At 39.2% G+C, this 12980-nt stretch overlaps 1 protein-coding gene across 8 annotated transcripts; it reads left to right on the forward strand.

Moving 5' to 3' along the window:
• Window positions 1–560: 560 nt before the first annotated feature.
• SRSF10 (serine and arginine rich splicing factor 10) lies at window positions 561–11786 on the forward strand. 8 transcript variants are annotated; one of them, XM_026062447.1, is made up of 7 exons: window positions 565–879; window positions 2945–3049; window positions 4775–4878; window positions 6640–6802; window positions 7100–7153; window positions 7321–7422; window positions 10561–11786. In XM_026062447.1, exons 1-7 carry the CDS (start codon window positions 815–817, stop codon window positions 10577–10579), a joined length of 612 nt encoding a protein of 203 aa, XP_025918232.1. In that variant the 5' UTR covers window positions 565–814; the 3' UTR covers window positions 10580–11786. The 8 variants fall into 8 exon arrangements, 7 of the variants coding, with proteins under 7 accessions (XP_025918229.1, XP_025918230.1, XP_025918228.1 ...); XR_003252944.1 differs by lacking the exon at window positions 10561–11786 and adding an exon at window positions 3535–3934 and having other exon boundaries at window positions 838–879; window positions 2945–3116; window positions 4098–4878; window positions 7321–9535; XM_026062446.1 differs by lacking the exon at window positions 10561–11786 and adding an exon at window positions 3535–3934 and having other exon boundaries at window positions 838–879; window positions 2945–3116; window positions 4757–4878; window positions 7321–9535.
• Window positions 11787–12980: the final 1194 nt, after the last annotated feature.

The raw sequence follows: 12980 nt of genomic DNA on the forward strand, positions 1-12980 counted from the left end.
TGAACTCAAAAGTCTCTTCCCCATCTGCCTGTGCAGTTTGCCAAAAATTCCTCACAGCAGCAAAGATGCAGACAGGCTTCTTTACTGAGCCCTTCATCAACTCACCTTTCAAACACGTAACCCTTCACAGATCTACCACTTTCTTGCCTATTTCACCACTGGCAAGTCACACATTATGTGTAATGAAAGTAATAATTCCTCCAGCTGCCCACTTTATTGTTCTCATAACACAAATGGCTCTAGCAAGAACGGCCTGGTCCTTTGCAAATCTGCCTGCGCGGGGCAGGAGGCGGCCGGCCGGGCGCGCACGACCTTTCTCCTCACGGCGGCTTTTGCCCTCCATCTTGCCAACCGCCGCCAACGGCCTCCCGCGCGCCCGGCGCAGCGCGCGCCCATCCCCCTTGTTTGGGCGGGAAAGGCGAACGGCCGCGGGGGCGCGCGCGGGCGCACGCGCGGAGCAGGGCGAGCGGAGCGCGCATGTGCGCACGGCGCCCGAGGGGAGGGGGGGGCTCCCTCGCGGGCCGCGAGTCACGCCGGGCGGGCGCCTCCTGCGCGTGCGCGCCGCAGGGGGAGGGCGAGCGGGGCATGCGCAGTGAGGGCAGGGTCGGTTTTGGCGCCGGCTGTCCCCCCCCTCCCCCGTGTTTCCCTCCTTTCGCGGAGCTCTCGCCGGAAGCCCCGCGGGAAGTCTCGCGAGAGGCGGCGGGCGCCTGGCTGTGGCGCTGCGTGCTGCTCCGGAGGGTCGCCTCAGCCGCTCCGCTCCCCGCAGCGCCTGGGCCCCGCCGCTCGCTGCCCCTCGCCCCCCGCCGCCGCCGCCATGTCCCGCTATCTGCGGCCCCCCAACACCTCGCTCTTCGTGCGGAACGTGGCCGACGACACCCGGTGAGCGGGGGCGAGCGGGGCGGGGGGAGCGGGCCGGGCGCGGGGGCCGCGCAGGCTTTGGCGGGCTCGCTAGGCCGCGCAGGCGGCTGCCGCGGGAGGCTGCGGGGCCTTCCCGGGCGAGGGTCCGGGGGGGGCGGAGGCGCAGGCCTCTCCCTTCTCGGCGGCTTTACCCTTTACCCTGCCTTGCTTTCCGCTCCCTTCTCCATTTTCCTCGCCGTCCCCCCCCGTGAATCGGTTTCCAAAACACATCCAGAAAGAACAAAGATAGGCCGGAAAAGAGTGAAACTCTCCCAGCCGCGGTTGTGTTTCTCTAGCGGGAGATCAAGGCGGGATTTGCCGGCCCAGTTCGGCGGTAGCTACCTGTGCACCGCTTCTGTGCTCAGCAGCCGCTGGAATTTTAAATATACTTTTAAAATGCAGCGATTATTCCGAGAAGGAAGAAAACATAGCCCGCTTGCTGTGAATCTCCTCGAAATTCATAGCGCGGTTGGTTCCGTTAGTGTGGTAATTGCTGCCCGTTCGGGTGGRATGCTGTTGCACTAATTGTTATGCACCGTGGCCTCTTACGAGGCTCTTAATGTAGAGAAAAAAAGAAAACGCCTTTTCTCTATAATAATTGCCACAAAACTAGGTAAGAACCAATTGTGTGCAGCTTAGTGCAGTAATTTTTCATCGTTATTTAGAAGAATTAAGTATACATATTACATGCATCAGTCTTTCCTGCTTGGGTGTTTTTAGTGAACTGTTAGATTTCTCTCTTTCTCTTCTGCAGTTTAGCATCTCCCTTTTGTGTTTGTTACCAGTTGTGAAATGTTTATAGAGCATACGTGCACAGAATGCATATGTGACTTGGAGCACTTTTTATGCTGTTAATTGTAGAAGTTCTGTGGAAGTCACTACAAGATTTGTTTGTATAAACTCAAGYTTGAGTTTTGAAACTTGCTGGCTGGACAGCTTGCACCAAAGTTGTTCGGCAAATAACAGTAACGTAGGCACAATAGAATGAATTAGGAACCTTATTGTTGTCAAAAAAATAAATAGTTTTTAATGGTAGTTTTCTATCAGTATTCATTCGTTTTTTGACAGTGTATTATTTTAGGATCAGAACAGTAAGGGAAGAAGACTTTCAAACTTCTTAAAAATGAGACTCCTGTTCAGGCTTTCATTGTATGCTTATGATTAAATGATATTTTTAGAGATAGCTTCAATGTGAGATCCTTATGTTGGTTGTTGGAATTACCTTCTTGTTGTTATATATGTAATATAGTCTGCTGACTTCATGCAATATAGATTTTTTCCCCCCCCAGCTGATGAGAAAGAGAGATGAATAGCAATAACTCTTTCACACCGCATAATTATACATTCACATGAGTGTCTCATACAGATTGTTGTGTTAAAATTATACAGAAAAACATATGTAAAGAAGCTAATGTAATTAAGAAACTTCTCTCTTGAGGGGACAGTAGTTTGTTCAAGCTGTTCTGTACTCTGCCACCTCTTTGGAAAAGCTAAGGGCGTGAATGGGTTGCTCACTCAAGTTCTGTTCCATTTGATATGGTTGTAAGTGTTGAGTATTCAATGGAAATGAGTTTGTGTGACTGATTTATTCTTATACTTTTTCTTTGCATRTTACAGTTAATGTTTGAGTGTTGCAAAATCAGTGTTAAGAATTTTATGGGATACTTTTTGAAAAAAGTTCTTGGATCCTTCTCACTTTCAGCCCACTTTGCTAGTACATTTTGCATTGAATTAGCTAATATGTGTCACTTCTCGGTTTACACTTGTATTATGGAGTTATGCTAAACACTGAATTCAAAATGCTAGGGTGTATTCTGAGCATCTTGAGGTTCAACAGTGTTTCAGAAAAGCCTAGTGTGTTCTTAACAATGAACTGCTCAAACTCTTTCCCGCTGCCCCCCAAATATTTTGCTACATTCATCCTCTTCAGAGTGCTCCAGAAAGTTGGTTGGTCATATTATTTGATTGTAGGTGCTATTTTTTATTTAGTGGATGTTTTTAACTTAAATAGGGAGAAAACATATATAAGATATTTGTGATATTTTAGGTCTGAAGATTTGCGCCGTGAGTTTGGTCGTTACGGGCCTATAGTTGATGTATACGTTCCGCTTGACTTCTACACTCGTCGTCCCAGAGGATTTGCTTATGTTCAATATCCTTTCTTCAGATGGCTGATTAGTGAGGGGTGTTGACGTTTGAAATTCAAGTTTGTGTAAGAGGTAACAAATCTAAATGAAAAAGCAGTTTACTTTTGTGTTGTATCTAATAAGTGTCTTACTTATAATGTGGTGTTTCATTATTTTTGAAGATTAACTCCTCTCAATTGTTCTTTGCCTTTTTGCAAAACTTAAATCAAGTCCAGTAATATAAAAGCTTGCTTATGTGACTGAAATTGATACTATATGATTTAAATTAAAAATTATCACTGACTCAAAATTTTCTACCATGTTTTTATTATAACTAGTATGTAAGTAAATTGTGCTTAGCAAATTGTGGCTAGTATTCATTGTTAATTTAAAAATTAAAAAAAGAATGGGAACTAGAATCACTTGATCAAAAGCAGATTGTATAAAAAATGAGGTGAACTTCTTTCTTTAATATTGTCCCCTAATTTACTGTCCTCTGTTGTTGCCTCAGAATGTAAAGCTGTACAGTAATGGCGACCCCAAAGAGAAAGCATGAAAGAACCTTTAGAGTAGAGTTCAACAATTAAGGCAAGTAGACAAGCCAAAGACCTCTTAAGGATCAGGCTTGAAGAGAAGGGAGAGTTTGGGAAAAGAAAAAATAAAGAAAAGCTGGAAGAAGGACAAGCCATAATGGGAGACAAAGCTTCGCTTTATCTACAAAAGGGGGAAAAGGTTGTTTTTCAAAGTAAAAGATAAAGCCATCTGTCATTTTTGGCCAAGCATCTCATGACAAGTCCTTCTGACAAGCACTTAAAGAGTTAAAGGTCAAGATGAAGTTGAATGGTGGCCAAGATTAAAGGAGTCATACCTGATGTATCCTACAGAATAACAGTTTTTCTTCTGTTTGTCATGTAAGCAGTAATTTGATGAATGATTCTGGTTTAGTCCATTGACAAAACCTGTAATATTTCTCTTGTGAGTACTATTGTAATTGTGATCTTGAATGAAAATGCATTCGTTCTTGGTTTATCAAGGTAAATATACCTACAACATGGTAGTTTATTTTCTGCATAGATGATGCTGATGATGGACTGAGTTGCTATGAGGAGAAAGGCAATTCATTCTTTCAGGTCCCATACATGGAAGAAGGTGTGTGAATTACAGTGGTGGTTGATCTCAGACATTAAAATTGACAAAGACTGTGTTACTGAACACCTGACTGATAGTGTAGTATTTTTAGTGTATGGTTTTATCACAAATAGACTGTCAACAGTCTATATATGTGTCCTTGGCATCCCATAGTTTAAATATTTAAAATCAGCTGGCGAAAAAGGAAAGCCTTATCCCAATTCTAGAATTAATAGAAATATGTAGTTTTTTACTGTTGGCATTCCTAAAGTATTTTAAGAACTATGATTTCTTGTAGTGTGAATATAGTGCAGAGAACTGAATCACTATTAATAATTAAATAACACTTTGAAAAGGATACATTATTTAAGTACAAGTGGGGGAAGAAAAAACTCGGGTGTTGCATAGCAATTACTTGGTTGTGGATAAGTTCGTGGTCGTAGCATGAGATTTGAATTTTATTATATTATAGGAATTCTCAGATAGTTGGTTAGTAAAAAGTTGCTCACATTTCCTGCAGCATGCCCAAAACAACCAAAAAGGTTGTAAATTTAGAAAATAACTGATTTAAAATACCAAATTTGTTAATTGCTCAAATTCCCAAGTACCTTAACACTCACCACATTTGAAGATGTCCGTGATGCAGAAGATGCTCTCCATAATTTGGACCGAAAGTGGATTTGTGGTCGGCAAATAGAAATCCAGTTTGCACAGGGGGATCGGAAGAGTAAGTGCTTGCGTGTATTTCATCAGATTATGATTTTAGCCTTAATGTTTAGCGCAAGGCAACATTACACATGTTATAAATTATTGTTATATATTCTTACTTGTACATAAATAACGTGTAGATATTTTGCTTTTTATCCAATAACTATTAATGTCTCTTGTTTTAATTAGAAATAAATAACTGAGTACAGTGGTCACTTACCACAGTGTGGTAAGCTGAAAATATTTAAGAGTTTTCTGTGCAGTTTTATCAAGCTTTCTTGCAGGAACACACTGATGAAAATTATCCCTGTCAAAATGTGTAGCTCAGTTTGTTTAATGTATTGCAATGTTTATATTATGTTGAAGTGTGTTAGTGATTCTGTGTTCTGTGCCAGTCCACTTTCCAGGATTGAGGTAACATCTTCATTTTCGTTTGGCTCCAGATAAAAATAAATTTCAAAATATCTCAGTCCACCATGGAACAGAATTCTTGTTTTTGATCAGATAATTGTAAAGAAATTATTTCTTGTATCTTATTGCTCACGCTACTAAATATACTTTAGATACAAACCAAACATATACTTGTTGGTCTAAAAGAAGACTAATATAGTTTGTTCAGCATTGTACTTCAGCAGACAACTGGCTACAAATATGCTAAGTTGCAAAAAAAAAGTTACTTTTGGTTAAATATGCATGTGCAACTTGAGAGTGCCTTGAAGATCTTTCAGTTGAAGTTGTCAAAGAAACAACCTAACTGTTCAGTTTTTCCTSAAAAGTGCACATTCTTTTTTTTGGAAGTCAGTGGAAATCACATGCTCTGAAGGACAAACTTCTGTCCCATATGTAAATGTTGGGGTTTCTTTTATGTTTCTGAACAAAAACTAATTAGATCTACTTCAGTGATGTCAACAGCAGCACTTAAACATAAAAATTGTAGCCACTAGCTACAATAGATAGTCTTGATAGGGCATAATATGTTTAAAATACACTGAAGCGCTGTCTTTGGATTTGAATGAGGACTGGATTTAATACAAGGGAAAGATGGTTGTGCTGCTTTGAGAAAATATAACAGAAGACTTCTAAGTTCATTTCCATTAATTATTTTAATAATTAAACTACAAAGTGAACATGCACTGCCGTACTGTGGGTTGGGGGGYGGGGTTCACTTTTTTGTTTTGTTTTAGAATCAGACTTTTCTTTTTGTGGAATCAGTTTCATTAATTTTTCTGTATAAACTTTCCATGTAGACAAAAAGAATTGTAAGGAGAAAATAAGTCTTTTAATCAATAAGGAGGACAGTGGATCAGGTGTAACATGTGGTACTGCATAGTCAGGAAAAATGGGAGTTTAATTCCCAGTTAGCTGTCACTTTTTAGGTGAATTCAGGAATGTCGGGATGTAGCAGTCATTAACCTGGCCTCTCATACCCGCTTACAGTTTCAAGGTGGGCTGAAATCGCCTTAGCCAGTTACGTGTTTTGGTTTTGTGGAGCCTTAGTCTTTTCTTACTGCATTTTTTCTAGATTGACAGCACTGACAGGACTGCATTGAGTTTTGTCCAGTGGTTAAACCAGCAAAGCATCAGTGGCTTACAGCACTCTTTCGTCTGTCTTTTTCTGTACTTTTCATAAACGTCTCTGTTAAAATCATGAATTAAGCTTTCTGATGAATACTGAATACGTGAATAGCATTAGTAATGTCACTAAAGGGAAAGTAGGTTTGGGGGGTTTTTTTGTTTTGTTTTTTTGAACTTAATGTTAAAAATTGCTATTTTTCTACAGCACCAAATCAAATGAAAGCCAAGGAAGGGAGAAACCTATACAGTTCTTCTCGTTACGATGACTATGACAGATATAGGCGATCTAGAAGTCGGAGTTACGAAAGGAGGCGGTCTAGAAGTCGTTCTTTTGATTACAGCTATAGAAGATCGTATAGTCCTAGAAAGTAAGTGTAGTGTGTTTGGCTTCAACTACACAGCAGTCTGTTGGAGGAGAAACACCATATTGACTATTTAGTTGTTAACATTTTGAATATTCTTTTTCTATACTTGCTTTGTAATCATTCGTGGGAGTTATGTTGCTTGCATGCTTCATCAAAACAAATATTGAATGAAATGATTCTGTGCTTCATTGGAGAATAACTAAAAGCAAATGCACATCTCAAAAAAACTAAACTTATTAATCATCTGTATAAATACATAGGTATTTGTCACTGTTTACTTTTTCTGATGTACCTTTTTAGCAGTAGACCTACTGGAAGACCTCGTCGTAGCAGAAGCCATTCGGACAATGATAGGTAAAATAATTTTTACACCATTTAAATCGAAAACTAGATCACTGTATTCCTTTAACTGTAGGCTTAAAAGTTTCTCCTGCAAAAATGGTAAACAATTTTTAATGTACTAGATGTCTAAGAATAGTGTTTTTACATTCAAATCTCCTCTCTCCCCTTTATTCTGATAGGTTCAAACACCGCAATCGATCTTTTTCAAGATCTAAGTCCAATTCAAGATCACGATCCAAGTCACAGCCCAAGAAAGAAATGAAGGCTAAATCACGGTCTAGGTCTGCATCTCACACCAAATCTAGAGGCACCTCTAAAACAGATTCTAAAACACACTATAAGTCCAGCTCAAGATATGAAAAGGAATCGAGAAAAAAAGAACCAGCTAGATCCAAATCACAGTCAAGATCACATTCTAGATCTAGGTCAAAATCCAGATCAAGGTCATGGACTAGTCCCAAGTCCAGTGGCCACTAGCAGTGTATCCATGTTGTTTTTAGGCATGTAACATTCATTTACACACAGTTCAGTTTACTTAAATTATCAGGAATATGATGTTGCAACAGTGCTAAAAAAAAAAACCTTTTCTTTGTCCGTTTTCCCTGTAGCAGACAATGGTTATAATTAAAACAGTGTCGAGAAGCCACTGAGAGAGAGAGAGAGAGAGAGAATGTCCACTTGGTTAAATGTCATGGGCAGCTACTGATTTGATTGTGGTGTCTCTATGTATATTTTTGTAAAGACTTGCATTTTTAATGCTTAAATATTGGTGATGACTTGATTGATCGTAATTTGCAACATTGTCCTATTAAAAAAAAATGTCATACCCGCAGAGAAATGGTACTAGTTTGTGCTGAACAGTTAAACCAACTGTTTAACTTGTTCTTTAATACTAAACTTTGTGATAAAATGGAAAACTGGACAGCTGTAGTGCAACACTGACTGCTGTGAAATGCAGCCTGGCAGTTACATGTTTCCATTGTGCAAAGGCAGGTTTCGGTATTCTCCGTGCCCACCGACACGAGTAGGCTGGTAAATGGAGCTCTGTGGAGAGAGAGAGAGTGTCGAAATTTCTCTTTAACCCTGCCATCTGGAGAGGTGGTACTGAGACGTATACTACATGGGGGGAGAGTTAGTCCTGGAAGCTTGTTCAGAGGTTGCGCAGTGTCAGGACTTGTCAGGATAGAGGCTTTACTGCTTTTTACCTGGCTGCTAATACTAAATGTGTGAGGGGAAAAAAAAAGCCTTGAAATGGAAAATTAAGTTCAGATTTCAGCAAATGACAGAGCAACTACATATTAGGTTGTGTGTACATTTTATGCAGTTTTTGTATCTATTCTAAATTTTAGTGAGCAGTTAACCATAAAATTGCTTAGTTTTCCTGCTGTTAGATACCAGTAGATTGTTTCGAGTTGTGTGTGTACAGTATATAAGAACTAAACTTTTATGCCAATGACTCCTGTGGTTAGTTGGTGTATTCATAGGTATAAAACTGTAGCCATCTCTCTTCTTGAGTAACAAAGGCTTGCTTTTACACATCGACAAGTATTTAGTCAAGCAAGTCTGAATCACTTTTTCCTCAGAACGGATAGCGGTTTGGTACAAGATTTCATTTTACTTGAGAACAAATGTTTCAAGTTGGATATGAACAAGAGCTGCATCTCTAGCTATTTAGTTTATCACTAATACAGTATATTTAGTAAATTGATTGTGAAAAATAACAAAACCAGTGTGTAATCTTACCAGTATTTCTCTAGAAGGCAAGATATTTTGTTATGAAAATGGCTTTTGGCATTGTTTTTTTTTTTCTATTTACCTTCAAAAGCCAGCATCACACACTTAGTGTTCCTTGCTGTCTATGTAGTAGCATATAAAGACATTCGTTTAAAAAATTCCTTTTTAGAGAAATGTTTTAGGTTTTGGTTTTAATGTTTTCAGCGGGGCCTTTGAAGAAATGCAGATGGCTTTTAAATTTTGGCAGTGGAACGTGCTTAGGGGGTTGATTCTAGAACCTTTGTATATTTGATAGTATTTCTAACTTTTTCTTTACTGTTTGCAGTTAATGTTCATGTTCTGCTATGCAATCATTTATATGCACGTTCCTTTAATTTTGTAGACTTTCCTGGATGTATAGTTTAAAAACAACAAAAAGTCTATTTAAAACTGTAGCAGTAGCGTGCAGCTCTAGCAGAGGAAAGTTGTGGGATTAAACTTTGTATTTCCTTTCTTATAGAGGCTTCTAAAAAGGTATTTTTATATGTTCTTTTTAACAAATATTGTGTACTACCTTTAAAACATCAATGTTTTGATCAAAATAACTAAAGACCCAGCTTATTTTCTGCTTGCTGTAAATTTAGCAAACATGCTGTAATAAAAAAATGAAGGAAATACTGATCCACTGGAATTATTGTAGCTTTAGAATTTGACTCCAGAGCATTGTTAGGAGTAGAGCTATGCATCCCTTATGGAGTAAAATCCTCACTATGGTATTTCAGTAAAGTCAGGAATTTGTTTATTGTTTGATGTCGGAGTAAATATCACTTCACATTTTTGAAAGGGGTACTAGACGAAATAAGACTGATGAGCAAATGTTTTAGTCTTAACACATTGAAATTTCTTTTCTGTTAACTTTCATTATTGCCGGATGGACTTCCCTACGGTTATAATTTAGATATTGCTAGCTAGGTTACGAACTGCTAAAATCAGCAATTAAAGATTAATACAGAAGCTAATTTCTAGGTAATAGCTCATCATTTTACATTTGCCTTATCAAAAACTGCACCAGCTGTGGTTCTCCAGCAGGTTGTGAACATTTTTTGGTGTGTAGAGTTTGAGCTGCCTCCTGGCACTAGTGGTACATATAACTTGTTCTTTCTGTGCCACTGAATGAGAACAATTCTGAAGAACACTTAAATGCTTTGATAAACCAATCTTATACTTTTTAAGTTGAGCTATGATTGTCTGGTAGTTGATTTCTGTAAAAATGGTTTGTAACAGCCAAAAAAAAAAAAAACCACCCTTTTTCAGCATCTTTAAATAATACAGTATTCAGAACTAAAATCCTACTTAAAGGTGGTCCGCCTGACTGTCTCTTGGGATAATGTGGTTACAGAAGCTGGTGTGTTTTGGTCAGCAGCCTGCGAAGGATTGCTGTGATTAATGTTCACATGTCAGTCCAGCCAGAATTACAGCTGGTTTGGTGGGGAGGAGGGAAGAGGACATCGTGTCCAGGCTGAGATTCTAACTTCTGACTGCAGAGTAATAGTAACATACCTTAACTATTTTGTCATCGTGTCCTTATATTGTGTGCCTCAAAATTTATGTATAGCACAGTTTAAATTTTTTGTTTTGAAAATCCAGTTCATTGCAAGTATAATGTAGTATGTGACAGTTCTGATGGTTCTTTCTTTCTCTCCCAGAGGTAGGACTAAACTTTGACTTGACTTGTGTATATGAACAAGCCAGAAAAGCCGAACACAAACCCACGATGTTTCAAGAGTGCATGAATAAAGATGTTGTCCTAGTTCTTGCTCCCATGGAAAAATTGTGAAGAAGCTGTTCTGTGGGCCTTTCAGTTGGGGACGAGTTAGCAGGATGTGGCCAAAAGGGCAGGGAATGTTTATGCATTCATGCAAGTCAAGCCACAGCCCATCTAGATAACATCTCCCTTCCTTGATGCAGGTATCCTATTCCTGCTCTAAAAAAGCAGTAGCCTGTCTTGTGCAAGCTACCTGCAGGTTATGCACAGCTGGAATGCAAGAACATACGCAGGCTACAAAAGATCATGTATAGGCATCTTTCTTTTGGAGTCTCAAGAATGGTGGGAATTACGTTTTTTCTGTGGTAAACTAGATTTTGTCATTCCTGCAAATTCTGTAGAATTGAAGTAGTGTGTATAAACTCTGCTGAAACTAATGGCTGTGCTCCAAAATATCTGCAGCATATTGATTTATCTCAGCAGTAACAGAAGGCTCTATTGGAACTTCTTTTTCACCAAAAGTCCATGCACCCAACTGATAATTTTAATTAAAAATCTTAAATTTAGTGTTTAAGTAGCTGGGTGTTTAAATTAGGGACTATGATAGACTGGTCTCTGAAAGCTAAATGTTATCCTTTCTATGTCTTTTAAAGATGTTTAAATGTACACTATAATGGCTTTATTCAAAGTGAAAGTTTTCAATTTAAATGTTATTTTGACCTCTGCTCTTAGAAAGAGCTTTTCTTTTTCTCTAAATGTTTAGTCTGGGGTAACAACTTGAAAAATGTTCAGAGAAGGGTAATTGGATCAAAATAATTTGCAGCACTGCTACATGATTTTTGGCAGGGATGTTGCAGATAACATTTTGAAGTACAAAGGAATAGATTTACACATTTTTAGGACATAATCACCCATTAGTAATTGCTGGTTTTCTCCATTTATCTTGTAACTTGCTTAAAAAGTCTGTAGTCCATTGCTATAATACTTGTCTAAAGATGCTCTTACTGATGAGACTATTATAGGAAGGGAAGACTATGTACCCTGTAGTGTGTTTGATCAAAAGATGCTAATGTTTTATTCATACACATTCTTTCTTCTTGAGTTTTGTGTTCCATCTGTGCAAATAACCCTGTGAATTGGGAATAAAATGTACAAGTTTTGACTATACCTTGAGAGCACCTTCTGACTTAATTAACACAGCTGTAGTCTGTTGGAGACTGGTCACCAAACACTGAACTACCCAAGGAAGCTTCCTCTAAGCCCAGAGCACTTGAGCTGAGAACTCGCCACCCTAGGTAGCCGAGAGCAGAATCACAGCTGTACTCAGGTGAACTGCGGTTGCCTCTACTCAAAGTAGCTCCCAAGTCTAGCTTTCCTGGGCAGAGCCTGACAGTCCCTTTAACACAGCTTTTTGGGATAACACTAGCAGTCATTTTCAAGTCCTGTGTTGTACAAATCACTTGGCAAGACATGAATGAGAGGGGTGCAGTGGAAGAAACCTTTGTTGCTAAGGAAGTGCTAGGTTTTCCTGGTATTCCTAGCTGACAGCCAAATACACAACACTCACCTGGTCTCAGCAGGCTGCTGATCCTTATGCTTACAAGTGTCTTTATCCTGGCTTATTGCCTATTTAATTAATGACATTAATGGGGCCATTAAATACTTTAATCAGTGTTCTGAAGTGTCAGTACTTCACAGAACTCTGAGCTAGCAGTGTGATATAATTCCTCTTTTACACTGTACGAAACCAAAGAGGCTCAGATCAATTGGGAAGGAAGTGCCTATGCCTACACCCCTTTTAAAGGAATTGGGCTAAAGGGGGAGGTAGAGGAACCTCAAGGTTCTCCTCAAGGTACTTACAGAATTTCAGAGTAGACTTGCATAAATTAAGCATTCACAAGGAGTATTTACCACCTAATAGCAAACTATTGCAAGATGAGCATTTTCTAGGGGGACAGAGTGTATTTACTGTTCTGAACTATTAAAAGCCATGCATTTGAGAGTTCATTTAGGCCAAGGTTGGAGATGTTACCTCTTTGAAGCACTTTTGTGAGAGGACTGCAAAGGCATTACTTCAGCTATACCAGATAATGTAAAGGTTTGAAGTCCTAGAAACTGTTTTTAACTGCATTATGTATGCTGGATTGGACAGTGTAGGGACTTGAGTCTTTGAAAGCAAAATATATTGACTTGATGAGGCACAGAGTGCTGCTGGTGCCCATATAGCATTGCCTCTCCCGCTTCTGATGCACAACAATCTCCACTTGAGTCCAGAAATCCTGTATGCAGAATCTAGTTACAATGCTGTACTGGTAGCAGCAGGAAACATTTTACACTACCATTTTAAAATAAATAGATTAA

This window comes from Apteryx rowi, unplaced genomic scaffold (genome assembly GCF_003343035.1).
Source record: "Apteryx rowi isolate R43461 unplaced genomic scaffold, aptRow1 scaffold_190, whole genome shotgun sequence".
NCBI classification, from domain to species: Eukaryota; Metazoa; Chordata; class Aves; order Apterygiformes; family Apterygidae; genus Apteryx; species Apteryx rowi.

What these genes read in the sequence shown, in the direction of transcription:
- SRSF10 (XM_026062443.1), top strand. Translation starts at nt 815, where the DNA reads ATGTCCCGCTATCTGCGGCCCCCCAACACCTCGCTCTTCGTGCGGAAC. An exon ending in AGAGGATTTGCTTATGTTCA is followed by an intron (nt 3,050 to 4,774) that starts ATATCCTTTCTT and finishes AACACTCACCAC; the next exon opens with ATTTGAAGATGTCCGTGATG. An exon ending in AGATCGTATAGTCCTAGAAA is followed by an intron (nt 6,803 to 7,099) that starts GTAAGTGTAGTG and finishes GTACCTTTTTAG; the next exon opens with CAGTAGACCTACTGGAAGAC.